Raw genomic sequence first — 18,707 nt, forward strand, 5'->3', positions numbered from 1 at the left:
TACACTTGAGCATAGCTTCTATCAAGTTCTGTAGGAGCGTAACACTGCATATTTCAGTGAATGGTACTTTATTTGAATTCAGTGCATTTCCTTCCCAAACAGCCTCAGTCAGACAGGTGGTGATCTGGATGTATTTCCCGAACCTCACAGCCAGTTGTCTTCAGCTCTCCACATGCATTTAAATCTGCAACGCTTCTCATTCTGACTCTGCAGCTCCGTCAATATAAAGAAAGGCCATCTTAAAGCTTTAGCAATTCCCATGGACAGAGAAGCGTTAACCCTTCATGCTCATTAGCCACAGGATCGGGATTTGAATAGGACAGGTGTCCACTGGGCCGAAGGCAGAGCTGGTGTTAAAGGGATAGTTCACAGGGGTTTTACTCCAGTGCGGGCTGCTGCTGTATGAAGAGAGCTCATGTCCAGATATCTGATTTGCACAACAACACAGCAGTTAAAGGTATAGTTCACCCAAAAATGATAATTCACTCTTGTTCTACTCAGCGGTATGCCGATGGAGGGGTGGGTGAAGTGTTTGAGTCCACAAAACACTCTTAAAGTTTCAGGATTAAACGTTGCAGCCAAATCCAATACAACTGAAGCAAATGGTAACCACTTCTTCAAACATAGTGTCTGGAAGCCTCGACATTCAAATTTGAAACAGCATCATTTTCACCGTATTTTTAGCCCAAATGTCGACAATTGTGGGGAGTTTCGAGTGAACTGTCGTTGTCAGCAGCTGCCCACACTGGAGTTAAACTCCTGTCATTTTCTAAATACACTTAAACAGTGATGACGCTTGAAGGTCGATGCTCCTTCACTTGTCAGTGCAGGATGGTGTGCAGAGGTTGAATGTGTGCCAGTGGAACAGAAAAGTAATGGCTGACCTAACAGGGTTGATATAATTTCCAGACACAGTCAAATCAGTCATTTTATTACAGCAATGTCACATTCAGTGTCTCGTACTTCTAGTCCAGACCACACACAATTGTTTTTACTAGTAGGAATACTTTAAACCACTCGTGTGAATCATAGCTCTGTCAACCCACTGTACCCATCCACACCCAACATTATAAATACCGTTACTCAGCTGAGGTTTGTCCAAACTCTTCATTTGCGGATTAAAAAGAGTTCCCAGAAAGATGCCAATGCCAAAGAATAGGAACACGTTGCACACATACATGATTTGGCAAGAAGTGTAAGTGTTTTCGTAACCTGCTAATTTATCTAACTAACTTTGACTGAGTAGATTTGTGTGTCTGAACTTAATCAGACCATAGAGATGGTGGATTAGAATCCCTCCTGTCTCTGGGTTTTAGAAGAGTCATAGTTCACTTTATATCCCGGTGTTTGTTTAACCAGTCCACCCAAGATGTCATCATGAAACTTCATCTCGTCCAGATCCCCCAGAGATCACCAACAAATCATTTCACCATCACGTGAGTTCTGCTCTTTCACCCGACAACCGGGACTCGCAAGATGTGACCTCACTGAATTCTCATTTTCACCAACCCAGCCCCTCTGTCCTGCTTTATCCTCGAGGAGACCAAAACAAAAGATCTAATTCTGCTGAGTCACCACTGTTTAATTCAAAACTTCACTTTCTGTGGCTGGAGAAGCACACACACAATTTCATTTTTGGAAATCTGCTGCATCTCATTTAGTAGAGGTTGGGTTCTCTTCCTCAGGCTCACAAGTGTGTTTTAGATAATGAAGCATTAAAAAACGGCTTTTGATAAGTGAGGGGATCGTGTTTTCAGAAACCTGCTCTCAGAGGCTGAGCTGACAGACTATGTATTTAAGAGAGCTATAAAAAAATTTGCACATCTGGGTTCCAGGCTCTGTAGTTTCATCTTTTCAGGAGAGATCTCATGGAATTCAGAGCATCAGGATTTTTTGTTTAAATGAACATTAACAGGGAATGACATTTTAATATTTCACAACCATGAAGGGTTCTAGATATTTAAAGACCTGTAGACCCTGAGACGAAGTATCCAGATAAAAGGACTAGGCTGGTGTATTGTTTTCTTCTTTTCAACAACAAATGCCTTAAATCCCTTAAATGTGTGAAGGTCTTCTGCACTAGTTTTGCCAACTGCCTGAAGATATTAGTGATCACCAGTAGATGTTAGCAAACACCTGTAGCTATAAGGGATAAATGTGAACCTTACCATGCTCTATCCTTCTAGACACCCTCTGCTAATGCAGATCAGACCTGGGTTCGTGTCCCTTAACCTCTGGGGTCCCTTTAGGATCTTTCCTCCTGTTCTGCTCTGCAGTCTGTGAGGTTTCTTTTATGGTCTAGTGCAGGGCTTGTCAGTGGATTCCTAGATCTCTGAGCATCGTCATGGTGGATAGTGCAACAAAGCCCCTGCCGCCAACCTCCATTGGGAAAACTATTGGTGTCAATCCTTGATATTTTGCCTGAGATGCTTCCTTCTTTCATCGACAGCTCCCAGGTTACTGTCAACTGTCTGGTCTTAGGGTGGTGGAGACCATTTGTGATGGAGCTGCTGATCATCCAGCGTTTCCTAGTCCCAGGCTTGTTTAAACTGACCACTCTGGTCAGTGGAGAACGCCCTCTCATTCCCCGTTCCCCCTCTCTCTGTGTACCTTCTTTGGGGGAGACTCACTTTACAACCAGTGAGGTTATGTCTGAGCTTAGCTGGAGTTGGTCATAGTGGCTAGGATGAACCTTCATTCAGCCACTGCTGAAGGTTTTGGGGTGTAAGATGTCATAGGCTGCTCTGAGCAGGAAGCTGTAAAAGCTGCTTGTTGGTCACAAACTTTGCAGAACGTTCACTTTACCAAAGAGCATTTGTCAGTTTAACTCATCCAGTCTAGCTGCATGTTTTCATGTGTAATGAAAATGAAAAATATATATATATTTACATCAATTCAAGCTTATAAAAATCACACTGGATTTTCTTTTGACCTCAATGAAAACGAATAACTCAGTGTTTTGTGTCTTTTATTAAAAGACACAATTCATTGCTGTCATGAGAATTTTTTCATGAATTGCCTCATGCGCTGGATCAGACTGTCTCAGGCTATAAATGGCCCAGAGGCTGAACGTTCCCCACCGCTGCTTTAAACCCTCACATGGATCAAATCCTAAGGGTGAGGGTGTCTGAGTCTGAAAGACATCTATCCAACAATGCGTCAGGCTTACTGGGCAGGCACTGGCCAAGCTGGGTGTGTTATTACAGTGCAGCTGGTTCAACAGACCTTGAATCAACAGAATACCAAAGTGGATGAATGAATGCATTTTCATCGCTCATGCTTCGGTTGGAGGAGAGCTGAGATATCAAGACTGCCTCATCACATGTAATGGAAGGCTGCAGTTTCAGCACATATCTGATGCAGCAGATACTGAGGGACAAATCCAAGACACAACATATAGGATATCCCCCATGTAATAATGAATCATGATTCAGTTTATGGTTATAATCCCATATATATATTTTATTTAATGCCGATAGATGGATGTATACATAGTATACAATACAGAAGACAACTGATAAAAACAACATTATCTGTACATGGTGTGAAATAAAAGAATTAACTGTACAAAACCATCTTTTAGATGGTTTAGTTGTCCCCCTGAACCAAAGCAGATTTAAAAAATGAACACTGAAATAAGTTTTGTGTTGAGGGGCATGATGAGATTTAAGGAAAATTTCACCTTTGAGTAATAGAAGTTATTTCCCATCATTCTGTGAAGTCCGATGAGCTTTTACCAAATATTTGTTAGACTGTTTATTTATTCTCTATTCTGAAAGTATGCTTCAAATATTTAGCTCCACCAAGGAGGTTATTTTTTCTGCCCTCTCCGTTGTTAAAATAGGATTTTTAAATTTTTTTTTAATACATTTTGACAAAATTCCCAGAGAATGATTCATATATCTGGCAAAAAAAGAAAAATCAGACATGTTTTGCAGACTGATATTTATGAGTGTGTTTAATTAAGTGCGTATCCAAATAAAAAAATTTGGATCTGGCAAATTTAAGTGTCATAATTTGGGCCTTGGCCGAGATACCACTAGTTCCAGCTCTGACTCAGTTCCAGCTATTTTGGAAACAATTGGAAAGATGACGAGTTGAAATCAAATTAGAAGAATCACATTAAAACAATGTAATGCCAGGATGGAAAGTGCAGAAATATCAGTTTGCTAATTGATTTACTTGTTCGAGTAGAGTTTGCCAGTAGTTTTACCGAGGGTGTCTTTAATGGGGTGAATAAACATGTTGCCACAATATACTGCAGGTTTCACCTAGAAGTTCACTACAGGAAGTTGGCACGTCACCAATCACTTCCTTTTGAAGGTTAAGACGTAGTGTCACAAGAACCATTGGCAATCAGGTATGTGTCTCCTGGCTGTCTTTAATGAAGTCTCGGCTTTCAACTAAAAAAAACTGGTCTGGTTCGGTTTCAGTTACATTTTCAGGTCTTGTTGGGTTCAGACACAAAATCTTTGGACCCTTGAAGAATCCTCTGACCCTTGAAGAATCCTCTGACCCAGTCATCTTGCCACAACAATCAGGACTTTGTCTAAGTCTCTCTCGTCTTTACACGTGCCCAGTTCTCCCGCATGCACAATGATTACGAGAACTAACTTTTAATTTATCATCTGATATACTGTACTCCAGACTCTGACGTGCACCTTTGTTATGGGATTATCAAAGATTTTTCATCTATGAGTGGCTATAATATTTTGCTAATAGAGTTTAAAGTCTTTGCCTTTACATACGATCACAAGGAATTTTTCCATTTGTGTTTTTAAACCAAGTAATGCATTTCCTGTCTTTTATTGTGAGAGTGAGTTTATCGATTTGCTTTTTCCTCATCCAGCTGTTCCCTTTTCATGCTCTTTAGCAAACCTCAATGAATACATTGTGTTCTGCTGCTATTATAATCTTAATTATTATGATCATAGTCAATGACTGTTTGGATTATGTAATGAAAAATATAAATTTCACATTTTCTAGACACCAACATAACATCTTTATATTGTTTGTTTTGTTCAACAGAGAGTCCAATATAAAGCTTTTAAATGTGAAACCAGTTCAGTTTTTGCTTGTTTTCTTCTCTGTTGATTCAATTGATTAGTTCAGTTAAGTGTTTCAAATCTTTACAGCCTCCAGGAGCTTTGAGTGTAACAGTCGGAAGGTAATTTTCAGGTGATGATGGAAATGTACAGCGATGGTTCTTTGAGGAAGCCACGCTCCTGTGCGGCTCATGCAGAGAAGTGTCTCTCACAGTGCTAAGGCTTTGTGGAAGGTTATAGCTCTTTGGCAACATAGAACACAGAATTAGTTTTTTACATACTACAGACAGAAACACATTACGATTGCACCATACAAACAGCCTACGTTTACTGTATACACAAATTTACCTATGCAAAAAAAGTTTTTAGATATTTGGTCATTAGTATTCAGGGACTCTTTGATATTGATCCAATTGGAAAAAAGACCGTTTCAAGTGATATCATGTTGACTGTTTCATTTCCAAATGACATAAAGCTGTTAGGATGAAGTGACTGGCACCAAATCAAGACATCAATTCAAAGATTCAACAAAATGATGCAAGAACAGCACAGACTAATGATGTCTGGACTGTGGCAGATACAGTACAGTTTCACATATCGATCACTTCAGTGATGAGTGAACAAAACGTCAATTCACAGAAACCTGCTTCTGATAACAGCACAGTGTGGGTGTCACAAGCTTTCATCCATTCTTATCTCATCCTATGCATGGAATGATCAGTGTCTCTGCATCCTCTGCAACCGTCTCTCAATAGTTTACACATGCACGCATTGTGTCATCGTTTAAGGAAGAGGTAGACTAACAAAAGTCAAACCTGCCACAGTTGGTTTGATGTGCATTTCACTTTACAAGAAGACAGCTGTCCCTCTATTTATATGTAAACAGATCTCTGTCTTCAAACAGGAGCAGGAGGACAGGGCGCTGCCTGTCTTCTACTGTAGAGGGGACACCCCTGCAGACACAGTCAGACTGAAGTTGAGAGTATTTGCATCAGTTTGACTTCCAAAATTCAATCCCTGGACTGTGCCCGCTCTGCTCTAACATGGCTTTAGGTTGCAGAGGTCCAGTTCCTGAGGCTTCCTCCGTCCAGAGCAGTGCTCCCTGGGTAGATTCATACCTGTCTCGGTAATGCAGTGCACCAACCGCCTTTTGAAGCCCCTTCCACAGGACTTGGAGCAGTGAGACCAGGTACCTACATCCCACATGGGGCATGGATCCCCACATGGTCTCATAGCTACAGGCTTGTCGGTGCTGTCACAGTCCACTGCAGGACGCCCCTCCACGCTCTGGCACTGCACCAGCCTCTTCTGAAAACCGTTGCCACATGTCACTGTGCATATATCCCAATTTCCTGTCACCCAGTGACTAACCGGCCTCTTACCCATCGCTTGCTTCTTAACTTCTACTTTGTTGCTGTCCATCAGGACGCTGTTATGTGTTTTGTGGCTTCTCTCCTCTTTCTGCAGTGTTTTCTCCTCCTTGCTCTCCTTGGAGACGTAGAAAGAGTAGCGCACCCTGGGCGGAGTCATCTTCCCGACAGAGAGTACCTCCACAGTCAGGGGCTCCTGCAAGGGTCTGGTTGCCCGGAGAATCTCGATAGATGTGGAGGTGCCACTGTAACGCAGCAGGCTGCCCTTCACCAGCAGGTCGCGCTCCACCGCTGACACCACATAGTTGCCGTTCAGGAGGTACGTGCCACGCTGATTCTTTACTGCTAAGTAGTTTTCATCGCTGACCATTCCTCGATAGCCGCGCTGACGGATGTCAATGTTGGAGGCTCCCGCTGGCAGCATCACCACAAAGTTGTAGCCATGACTAGAAAGGAGGGGGAAATCATCAATTAATCATTAACAGTTGGAGGACAGTGATGTGATTTCTTAAAATTAGAGCACGTAAACGTTGAGTTATAACCCAAATTAAAATGATCAACCTGACCTCAAGCACAATATCTCTACTTCAAAAATGATGCTCCCATCATTAAAGCAGCTCATTAAACTGTATTTTCTGAGTGTAAGTGTTAAACACAGAAGTTACATTTTGGAAATAAAGCTCTTTGACTGAAACACTTCCTGTCCAGTTAAAAAAAACTAGTGGCAAGAGTTGGCCAGATCAACAGCCACAAAACAAAACACAAATTGGTTATTTTTAGTTCTTACAACTGGAAACCTTAAGACACGACCAGATGGAACCAACTCAAAGTCCCTGTGTGAAGGAGGATATGGACAAGAAACCTTCATCCTTCCTAAGCAGATGGTGATTATAGCTGTTTAAAAGCTTTGACTTTGACAAGACTGTTGAGTCTGGACAGTTTTAGTCATTTACACTACAATGAAAAGTAATAAATACATGATCATGTGAATCTGAAATAGGACTGAGGCATCATGTTTATATGTTTTCCATCTTCAAAACATTTCTTGACTAAGGAATTTAGGGCAACAGGTAACAGATGCTGATCTCAGGCACTGAAACATTTGTTTTTTTCATAATTTACAACATGAAACATCAAAAAGAAGAAAAAGAAAAGATGCGTCTGATCAGCACATGAATTTTATTTTAATACCCAGCTGCTGATGATATCCGGGCCCAAACTTTTTTATTATTAAGAGCCCTCTTACACACTGTCACTGAGACCTTGTCCTTTCCAGTACACTTTTCATCCCAGGAATAAAACCATTGCTTAACTTGTCACCAAGATGTCTGAACTAAATCTATTTACGGTGAGTTCTTTACATCTTGTGTCATTTGTTTTCTTTTCTCTTCCCTATAATTCCAAGAAGATCTTTAGACACCCAATGTTTATTTACAGAGTACTACTTACACAGGTTTGGTGAACAGTCCTGAGACTTTCTTACAGCCCTGGTTGTCCCCGCCACACATGCCACACTTGTCAAACTTCTGGTTAGAGTCCAGCTTGCCATCGCAGCCTGCCTTGATGCATTTTCCCTGAACACATACAGCTGAGGTGTCAGGAGAGCAGGGCGTCCCATCCACAACCTGCAGGGTTTGAGATTAGAAAAGTTACATCATCCTGGGCCGAGGACATTGGCTAATATGTGAGTAGGACAGCGAGGCTGTAGATGTGGTCTCATTTTGACAAACACTTGAACCCTTACACATAAATTAGAATAATGAACCACAGAGAGTTGCAGTGTTCGTTAGTGTAAATGAGATGTGGACGTGTTGCTGCTACAAGCTTGTTTTCATGCTGGTTGCATAAATAGCTCTGTAGCCACAGCTGTGAGACGATACTATTCTGGAATGTTTCCCTCTCTGACCACTCCGTCCATCCTGCAGGAGCAGCCACTCTCTAATGCCACTAACACATCTCTACTCATTACGCTGTGGACACAATTAGCTGTTTCTTCTTGCACTGTGGACGAGGGCCAAGTCACACCAGGCCGACAGTTACTGTAAACACCAAACCAGGAAACTTCTGTGAACATGGAGCCGCTCAATAAATGTTTCGACTGCACCTCCCATGACGTTCTGACTCGTGCTGAGGTGTTCAAGGACAAGGAGTCCAGATTTCATTAGCCAGCACTGCAGCTCAGAATATTAAGAGAATGTCCGGGTGTCATGTCTCAGGTTTTTAGACAGAACTGAGTATGAGGACTTTTTTTTTAATGAGTAGAAAAGTGAGTGTGGATTTAAAAATGTGATATGAGGAATTTTGCAGTGAAAATAATAATTATACACACCTTAGGAGCAAGGACATAGAAGTACCCAGTACCGTTAGCACGGCAGATGAGCTTGCATTTGTCCTTGGGAGAGATGCCGGAATATTTGGGAACCCACACCACAGAAGAACCCAGTCTGTTGGTGTTCAGGTTTAAGCCGTTGAATGCCTCACACTGCTCCTCCCTGAAACTCTTACCTGGAGACAGAGAAACAAGCTTTGAGGTGATTGTACAGCTACTGCAGCACTGTTTACTGCCCAGGGTGTGATTGAGTACTGCAACACCAATCAGGCTCTCTGTTCTTTGTGTGTATTAAATATACTACTCTGTATATTGATATGCAAGTTCTCTAATGTAGAGATCAGAATGTGCTGCTGTATAGGTTTCCATTAAATTGATAAATTAACTTAGAGAACAAATACACTGACGCCTCTACGGGTCTGTTGTGACTGAACTGAGGTCATGGAGTTGTGGAGTTGTGCCTGTGGGGTAAAGTTTTAGTGAATGGTCAGTCAGAGGCCTCTCTGTGCGTCTCTCTGTGTGAGCAGAGGCTAGCGTACCTGTTTCAGGGCAGAGGTTGAGGTTACAGGAGCGATATTTGATGCGAAGGCCGTAGCAGTATTTGCCTCCATTCTCAGGGACGGGGTTGTTACACTCCCTCTTGGCGAGCTGAACTCCTCCACCACAACTGCGGGAACAATCTCCATATGCACCCCATTTGCCCCACCGGCCATCCACCTGCGGCCAAACAAAAATAGGCTGCACTTCAGTTGTGCCCATTAAATAACCAAGGGCAACTGATGTTTCAACACTCACCTTGATGTGCATGGTGGCATTCTTATCAGCGCAGGCTCCTCTGTAGCAGACCTTGCCGTTGCCACAGCTGGTGCCGTCCGCCCAGGGAAAGTGTCGGGTTTGACAGACCAGCTGTCCCCGGGCCTTCCCAGTGCACCACAGTTTGGAGCAGGGCTGCATGTATGGGCAGGGTTTTGAGGCGGGTCCAAAGGCGAGCTCACACTGGCGGTGCAGGCTGTAGCTGGAGCCAGGCAGGTTGTCCGGGAGAGACAGCTGCCTCTGAGGCTGGTCCAGCAGACAGTCCCCTACAGAAACAACCCAACAGCACTGCTCTCAGTCACGCTGCACACTGTACTGACTCATACGAATTTTGAAATCCAGTGACCTCATGACTAAACATGTGGAAGTGTTCAAATATTTCTGTTCACAGTTTTTTGAGGCACTCGGTTGCTGCTGATCAGCCTTTTTGAAACATTGGAAATATTTCTGTTTTGACTTTGACGTGTTTCCAGCAGCAACAGGCAGATTTTGTTTAGATCTAATGAACCCACTGATATCTGTCAGCAGTCACACTGTTAGCATAAGAGCCAGATACTTCCCCCAGAAAAATAGTGATTATAATATCAGTGACAAAGATGAATAGACCAAATTCATATTGCATATTAAATTTCTCATCCGAAGCTGCGCCGCAGTCCTGCCAGAAAAGGCAAAACAGATCAGTGACACATTAAAACATGAAAGGTTTTTTCTTACAACAATATATTTTTGAGTGATTACAACATATAAACAAATCAAGAAACCAAATCTGTCATAGCAATTCAAACTTAATCTTATTACAACATGAAACCTTTCACATTATAATATAACAAGATAATAAGATGAGCATATGCCAAGATGCTATTGGCTAATTGGAAATGCTAACGGATAACGGCATCATGTGAAGTTCTACAACTAAAATAAACATCTAATACTCAGCTCAGCTACAGGAAAGCCCCCACAGCAACTTCAAGGCTGATTGACGGCAGGCTCACCACAAAAGACGTGGTCGGCACACCAGACGCACAGCCAACCATGATCATTTTCTCTTTAATCAAATTGTCCGAAATGAGAGGCGCCGGCGCTGTCAGATCCGCTGCACCAGCCAGCGTGGGCATGAGTGTGTTTGTCAGAGGAACAGTGAGGACATGTCAGGCTGTAATGTCTGCACCTGAGTGAATATGACTGGATGTTAACGGCTGCAGCTGTGAGCGAGCCGCTCGCTGTGAAGCCTCATTTTATCCAAAGAGACGTATTAATGAAAACAAATAAGGACAGAATCGAAATATTTTGGGCCTTGAGTCATCCTACTAGGATGATGAGTAAAACTGTGACAAAAATGAGCCAATGTCTGTTTTCTTGTGGGTTAGATTACTACCAGCTGACAGCTCGAAGCCTGGACAGCATTAGTGAGTCCATCTACGTCCAGAGACATACACAGGAAGTGTTTACTAACCATGACCTCTGTCCAGGAACTCAGTAATGATGGCTGCGCTGCAAACAGACCAGGGTCGGCTCCTGTCAATCTGAATCAGCGTGGGAGACATCATGTGGTTGTCCTTCAGTTTCCCGAATACCTCCTCGCATGCCTTCACATTGTCGTGGGGCATGTTGAAGACGTGGCCTGAGGAGAGAGGGCGGGGTGGGAACAGAGACAGATGGTCACACCGTTGTGGGACTCAAGTAGTTGCATTTAATGTCATACCATGATGTAATTAGTTCAGCGACTGGGCGGGTACAGGGAAACTTCTGCATGGACACATATGTATGAGATGTAGAAATGTGAACTCAACTTGGACTGAATTGGAGCTGATATCACAGCCGACAGGAATGCGTGGCATATGTCCATGCTCTAAATCTGGTCTGACAGGGGAATTTAGTTCCCCAAGAAAATTGTTTCATTCCCTAAATACGGACATGCAGTACTTTCCAAAAGAAAAAAAGAACAATCATAAACTGTGGTTTCAGCTTATACAATCATGAGACAGGACCCTTCCGAGGGGAAATTGTGTCATTATTTAACATATACGTGGTCAGTGTAAATCAATGCCTCCCTCGGGGCCTCAGGAGTTACTTGTGCATCTGGTCCCAGGTATGAGTCCTGCTTCTTTTACAGCCCCATCAACCACTGATTGTTGAAAGTGAGAGTGAAACTGTCACTTGTATTATTAATAAGGATTGGCCTCATAGCGTTAGCAGTGAGTTAAACTACAGCTGGCTAAATACTATGCATTAAACTGCATCAAAAAGCACAGGAGGAAGGATTAGCAATGTTCAACTTTAGTTCCTTTTCCATTTTACCATGTTGCACATATAAATATATCAGTCTACATCACTGCTACCATACATGAGAAATAGTTGTTCAGTTAATTCACCCTATAGTTCAAGGTGTACTGGGAACTTCTCCACCGCCAGGAGGCCATAAATCTTTTTACTCACTTCTGAATTCAGCATGATGTCAGATTTCAGATGGATCCAGCTGGATCATACGATACTTGCTCTAAACACATGAACCATGACACAGACGATGTGATTCCGTTCAACAGTTGGTAATTGTAGCTAGTTAATTAGCAATAAAACTAGAAACAGGAATTACAAATAATAGTTCAGCATTTTAGGGAATGGTAAGAGTGAGATGAGAGAACTGGTGTCATATCTCATGTCTGTGGGGTAAAGAACAAAGCTGCAGCCAGGATGTGGTTAAACTGAAAAACACTGGTAGGAACTTATAGAAGAGCAATTTTGATGCAGTTATACCTCTGGTGTCATTTCAACATGTTTGTCAGGACATTTTCCCCTAAACCATCAGTCCTTTCTCTCTCTGTGCTGGTGTATTTAGATGGATAGAATGTATAAATAATCAGCTTTAGAAGGGCAAGTGTATTTTATAAACATTGGAGACAACAGGCTCGAGCTGCTTCTCCTCAACTTCCCCGCTCAGCAAACAAGTCCCGGCCCCAACTCCTTCTTAAACAGGCTGGAGTCGAACCCACCTCGCCCTTGGAGTTGAATCAAAATGTGAATGTTTTCAAGCCACAAACACAAATCAGCGCCTTTTCCACCAAAGATGTCAGAGCTCTGTGTGTCTGTAGTTTAGTGGCATATTAAATTCACAGTTGCGTGTAAATTTCACATTTAATTGCATCACAGTTCAGAGAAGTCCAGAGAAACGTTGACATAGTTTTGGTGTAATTTTTCTTTCTTAAATTGTCCCTTTCTTCATCTGCCAAAACATTACAGCTGGAGCGTACGTGTGTGGGTTTATGTAGCCATGTGAATATTGGGGCTGAAGTTCTTTCAATTTTCAAGATTTTTTTCTACAACGTATCTCTCTCTTGCTGTTTGCAGCTGCCAGTGTGCAGAGTTACGTTGTGCAGCTGGTATGTGGAACATGCACTGATCTAAACCTTGGCCTGTGAGACCCAGACGTGTGCCCGCCCAATCAGAAACTACTTCACAAACGAACATCAGGTCAAAGTGATGAAATAGCTGGTGGGACTAATAACCCTGCAGAGCTCTGGGACCAGGTCTGAGAACATGTAGATCGTGATGAAAGTTGCAGAGCCCTCCAGGCAGACCTGATTACGTGCACATGTCAAACTGGACTGCAGAATTCCTTTGACATTTTGAGTTGAGGTTGTATGAAGCTATTGCCTTAAAGCCAGTGGTTCTCAATCTGTATGGTGGCCACCGCTGAGAGGGGCACAGAGCCACTGTAGGGGGGTAATTGTGTGTGTGTGTAGCTACCTCAACGTTCACACACACCTACACTATACTATTACGTTTTCATTTTAAATGGATATACCTGATGTCCTCACTACTCCAATGTTTTAGAGCCACTAAAAGAGAGAAGTTTGGAAACACATTTTATTCTGGATGGGCGGAAACTGAGAAGCTTAGAAACGAAGACGTAGACACTCACAACTGCTCGCTGATTGGGTCTTTTCGGTAATGAGGTAACTTTGCCTGATTAGCTCCCATCACTTGACCCCTGTGCCACAAGAAAACTGAAGCTATTGGCCTCAACTAACTGCAGTTAAAGTCTTCATTTGGCAATCATACAACTGCTTACATGTGTAGGAGACAATTTATTATTCGAGCAATCTGCGACAATTCTGCAACTAAAAACCAAATGCTTCCTGTTTACACCAGCCTGCACATGCCCAGTGTGTGTGACATGTGTTTTCAGGTCTGTTATGGATGAAGATTAGAACAGAGACGGCGCGCTCATGTGGAGAGAGTTCCTTTCAGTTTGAAAACATTGGTTCCTGGGGAGGGGGGGGGGGGGTATTCATGGTGAGTGTATTTAGGAAAAGTGGGGGCACAAGCTCTTTTCTCCCTCTGAAGGGGAAACATACCAGATCAAGTCTGAGGACCACTGTCTGAAGCATATCTCCGTCTGAGTCCTGCTGCAATTCAACTGTGTATGAGCTTTAATCTAAAATGCACAGGAAATCATTTACACATTCAAACTTACACCAACAATCAACATTTTCTAACCTAGTTCGTGGGCAGTGGTGAAAGCCGAGGGAAGGCCGTCATCCTCGATGACAGAGCAGCTCCTCTTCGGGTCACACATGGTCCCGACGTCAGCCATCCCCAGTGTGTCGCAGGTTGTGGCCCCACAGAGATCCTGGTGACAAAGACTTAAGAGTTCAATGAAAAGCCTTTTCTCTTGTAAAATCTGATAGGACTCGAGCCATGTTTTACACGTTTCGTGTGGTTGAGCTGAGAGTTACAGAGTGAATAGAGCGTAAACGGCACTAATACAAAGCACATGGGACTGTGGTTTGCTTATTGCTGCTCGCTTCTTAAAATATATTGAAGCAGGGAGTCAGGGGAGATGGCCCATTACAGATTTCCCCTCTGTGTTTAGGTAAGAGGTAAGAAGATAGTTTGGGAGGACTAGATGTGTCCCACCTGCAGCTCACAGCCCAGGGTGAAGTAAAACCATGTCAGCTCCACTACAGTCTTTTCTTTACGAGACACTGTTTCCTCTTTTATCCTTGACATCCCCAGACTGAACTATCTCAACAACATCATTTTAACATACTGTGCATGCAGCTGTGGCTCAGGAGGTGGAGCGGATCATCCACTAACCAACAGGTTCATGGTTCGATCCCATCCTCCCCTATCTCTCAGACCTAAATGTCGTGTGGTTGAATGGCAAGACTGTTCTGGAAAGGTCTCTGAGTGGTCATCAAGAATAGAAAAGTTTATGACATTCCCCTTCAACCTCATTTGTACTTTGTGTTTATTTACAAATGTTGGAATGTTAACATGGTGAACATGTGTAAATATTATACCTGCTCAACATCATGTTTTGCAAGCATGTTAGCGGGCTGCTGTTAGCTTTTAGCACGAAAGCTAAAGCTTTACACGTACACAGCCTCACAAGCTACTAGCATGGCTCTGGAGTGTCAGGGTATTAAGGTGCATTAAGGAGGAGTCATCTTCAGTTCAACGAAGTGCCAGTTGTGCACCCTTGTATTTAAGTGCATGTTATTTTATATCTAAATCATAATGTGCCTTTAAAATAACAGTGAAATCCTGCACCACTGATCCCAGACCTGGTTTTTGTTGTTCGATTGTGCAATCACTCTCTGCTGCCTCAAGTTAGCCTTAGACCACAATGCACCTGAACACATCTCATTTTAACGCTAACATGCCTCTGGGCTATTTCAACAACATGGGTATTCAACGGGAAAATGACGACTGAAAACTAGCCATGACACTTCTGTTGCACTCTTTGCCAACATTTTGTGTAAGATAAGTCTTTTCACCTAACATTACTGGCAAGGTCACAAGCATTTTCCATTTCAAACAAGATATCATTGTGGAAATATTGGCCATAATTCATTGGTTTTCAGGATGACTGCTGTTTAGTTCTGTTACAAGTGTTAGATATTTTCCTGGATCTTTAAACACTTATTTTACGCCTGTGTGGATCTCACTGCTCTGGGATTACAGTCGATCAAGATGTCTTTGCAGTGTACAAACTGAATCTAGATGAACAAAGGTGAACTTGTTGACCAAGTGTTACACTGAGGCCTAAGGATGCCAGAAGTACTTTCTGCCATGTGTACTCAACACCACTTGCTCTCCATAACCTATGACAAGGTTTTTTCCATGCAGCAGCTGTGCTCATTGTGCCCTATAAGGACAACAACACTGGACCTGCACTCAGTGTAAAGAAGTGATCTTTCACAGCACTGGGATGTTTTTGACCTTGAAGAGTTTTACATGTTGCTCTGCCTCGAAGGAGAGAGGTCGGCTGGACGTGATTAAACCCAGGTGACAACAGCCAGACATCATAGAGGAGAGACTGAAAGAAATTAGTGATGCAGAGAGATTTATGGGTAAGTGGTCACAGTTGCGGTGGTCACATGTGGTTATCTCAACAGTTGTGACTGTTCTGAATGCTTTAGATGGTGTCAGTTTACATCAGCTTGAATGGAGGAGTGATTTGGATTCAAACTGGAGTTTTATGAACCGCTCTGATCTTTATGACGGTACCTCATGTAGGCAGATAATGACCCAGCTCTTATTCCGAGGGAGCACACCGAGGTGAGGTCTTGGAAACGACTGGCTCAGTTGATCTTTTCCAGTGACTCGCTGAAGCAGCTAACACAGAACTACATGACGTGCATTGCTCAGCTGTGCAGAAGACACTCCGGTTCGTGGATGGATTACTGGATGGGTATAGCTGGCACAATGTGAAAGGGCCCAAAGGGTTAAGGGGCCCCTAAATGAAGTTACATTAATATTTCATGTTGGAATATCCATGAGACACAATAGGACTACAGAGAGATAGAAAGTGTGATCAAGAGATGCAACATGGCTACAGAGACCTGCAATATAAAACTGAATGATGCACACAATGACCATAATGAACTTAAAAGTGGGCGGAGATACAAAACAACTGCAAACGGTCAATAATAACATTTGATTTGATATGTTATGATCAAACTAAGACGTTTGTATGTGGGTAGGGGGATGGTACTTCTGTCTGTTCTGTTATGTCTGTCTTTGTCCCTTTGACTCCCCTTGTCTCATAATATGTCCACATACACACGCACCCCTGCTTACCTGTTTGGTGAACAGTATGGCAGTGTCCCAGTAGTCAGGGTGCTTGTCGTTGTGTTTATTCAACTTCTTCTGCCAGGAGCAGAAGTTGCGCAGAGTCAGGGCTGCATTACTGGAAACCTTCGGTCCCTTGTTGGCCTCATTTATCACCATGAAGCCCACCACCACTATGTTTATGGAGTTGAAGATGCTGGGGTGTTTGTAAAGCCTGGCTGCTACCGACATCAGGGTCAGGAGATAATGCTTCAGGTCATCCCCGTGAAATTTAGCCATGGATTCATCTGCCACCACCAGCACCTCCACAAACCTGGGGATGGAGGCGAACCTTTTTGACCTGCCTAAGGTTTTCAACACAGTTTCAGTGAAGTCATCATTATCCGGTTCGCCCACATGCTTGTATTTCTCCAGGGAGACGGTGAAGCTGGGATCAGGTGTAACTCCACACCTGCTGGTGAAGTTGCCGCTCGAGTGCGCATCAGTGCGTCTCCTGCGACGGATGACATGCGTCCTGTCGAAATAGTTTCTGTATCCAGACGCGGCTGCTGCGTCTTCAGCTCTGTGTAGGCTGATGAAATACTCCATTCCCCTGTAGGAGAACCCTCCGTGGAGACCTTTGCACAGGCTGACAGCGGCAAATGAGTCCGGATCTCTGTTGACATCACCTGAGTAGAAACATTCCCTGAGGTCTGCCGCTTCAGACGCGTTAGGTGCCAAAGGGCCCCTCTCAGGGACCAAGGTGCCCGGAGCAAGAAAACTAGAATCCGGTGCGAGTCTGAGGTAAAATTCCTGTTTGAAAGCAGTTAATCGAAAAACACTCTGTCTTTCATTCATCTGCAGATGCTTCTCATCATCTTGGAGATCCACGCGTTCGGGTGTGAAGAAATCTACCTCCATGCAACATGTTTGCTTCAAATACAAAAAAGAATGTATAAAAACAATCAGACAGTGAATGAGTGAAGCCATCTCTGCTCCTCGGGAAAGTCCACAGTGTAATTCAGCTGCGGTGCGCAATGAGCACAAACGTCCTCAGAAAACTAAGCAGCCGCTCTGCCTCCTCAGCTTCTTCCTCATCCTGCACCGTTTCTACTCTGACCTCCAACTTCTCTGAGCCTCGGAGCCCAGTCACTGAAATCTGTCTGTGTGCGCAACACAAGGCTCACTGGTCATGCGTCTCGGTTTGTGCTGCAGCCACTTAACTCTCCAAATATTATTGTTGCTGTACAGCATGTGCGACAGGAACCGGAGCATCATCATCATCCCTCCTCCCACAGCCCGGACTAACACACACACACACACACACACACACACACACACACACACACACACACACACACACACACACACACACACTGTCTCAAACAGGAACTTTAAACTGTAACATTGATAAAGTAACCTTGCATTTCCTTTGTGTGCATATTTGTCCAAACTATATTTCATCAAAAGCACCCACATTCATTTAATTTAAATGTTGTAAGCAGACGCGTCAGTACGCTCATCTCATGCAGAGGACGAAGCCCAGAGGAGACATGTGAAGTTATATCCGGGCAAAGAGCGACACCTGTTTGTGCCTGAAGTCGTCTGGAGCATCAGTGGATCTGTGCGCGTGAACAGGTTGGTTATGCTCTGGCGCCATCTGTCGGTTAACGAGTTAAGCTGCGTCCCACAGGTTTATTTCCTTCCCTGTAAACACTCACATTGTCTTTCCTCTGGCACACGGTGTGAATACAGTTAAATTAAATGTATCTAATGTCACAGTTTTGCATGGAAAAAAGAATTCCTTCATATGGAACAGTGTCCAATGTGCAGTACGAATTTAGATTTTTTTTTTTTAAATGAACACACTGGATTATTATTGGTCTTAATGTTTGAAGTTTATTTGCGTAATTGCTCGTTTCGTTAAAGAAAACATAAATGATCTATTTGGGTAAAGAGCAAACAGATGATTCCCTGATCCATAACTTTCACAGGATCCATAACTTCCAAAAACACACAATGAGAAGACGATATTCTTCTTATGGCTGCACCACACACACATTGGTGTGTGTGTGTGTGTGTGTGTGTGTGTGT

General features: G+C 43.2%; 1 protein-coding gene across 1 annotated transcript; it reads right to left on the bottom strand.

Annotated features, from left to right (window-relative positions):
* Positions 1–5,576: 5,576 nt before the first annotated feature.
* Positions 5,577–17,810, bottom strand: LOC109639350 (A disintegrin and metalloproteinase with thrombospondin motifs 15-like). Its single transcript, XM_020102756.2, has 8 exons — positions 16,644–17,810; positions 14,055–14,187; positions 11,011–11,178; positions 9,540–9,823; positions 9,284–9,461; positions 8,745–8,920; positions 7,865–8,040; positions 5,577–6,861 (listed from the first exon to the last, which is right to left on the bottom strand). The coding sequence occupies exons 1-8, from the start codon at positions 17,601–17,603 to the stop codon at positions 6,084–6,086; spliced, it is 2,853 nt and encodes a 950-aa protein (XP_019958315.2). The 5' UTR covers positions 17,604–17,810; the 3' UTR covers positions 5,577–6,083.
* Between the last annotated feature and the right edge of the window lie 897 nt (positions 17,811–18,707).

Source organism: Paralichthys olivaceus, chromosome 11 (genome assembly GCF_024713975.1).
Source record: "Paralichthys olivaceus isolate ysfri-2021 chromosome 11, ASM2471397v2, whole genome shotgun sequence".
NCBI classification, from domain to species: domain Eukaryota; kingdom Metazoa; phylum Chordata; class Actinopteri; order Pleuronectiformes; family Paralichthyidae; genus Paralichthys; species Paralichthys olivaceus.

Coding starts and splice junctions, on each gene's coding strand:
- LOC109639350 (XM_020102756.2), bottom strand. CDS start 17,603: ATGGCTTCACTCATTCACTGTCTGATTGTTTTTATACATTCTTTTTTG. Junction 11,179..14,054: donor CACCACTGCCCACGAACTAG/GTTAGAAAATGT, acceptor CTCTCTCCTCAG/GCCACGTCTTCAACATGCCC. Junction 9,824..11,010: donor GTTCCTGGACAGAGGTCATG/GTTAGTAAACAC, acceptor TTGTTTCTGTAG/GGGACTGTCTGCTGGACCAG.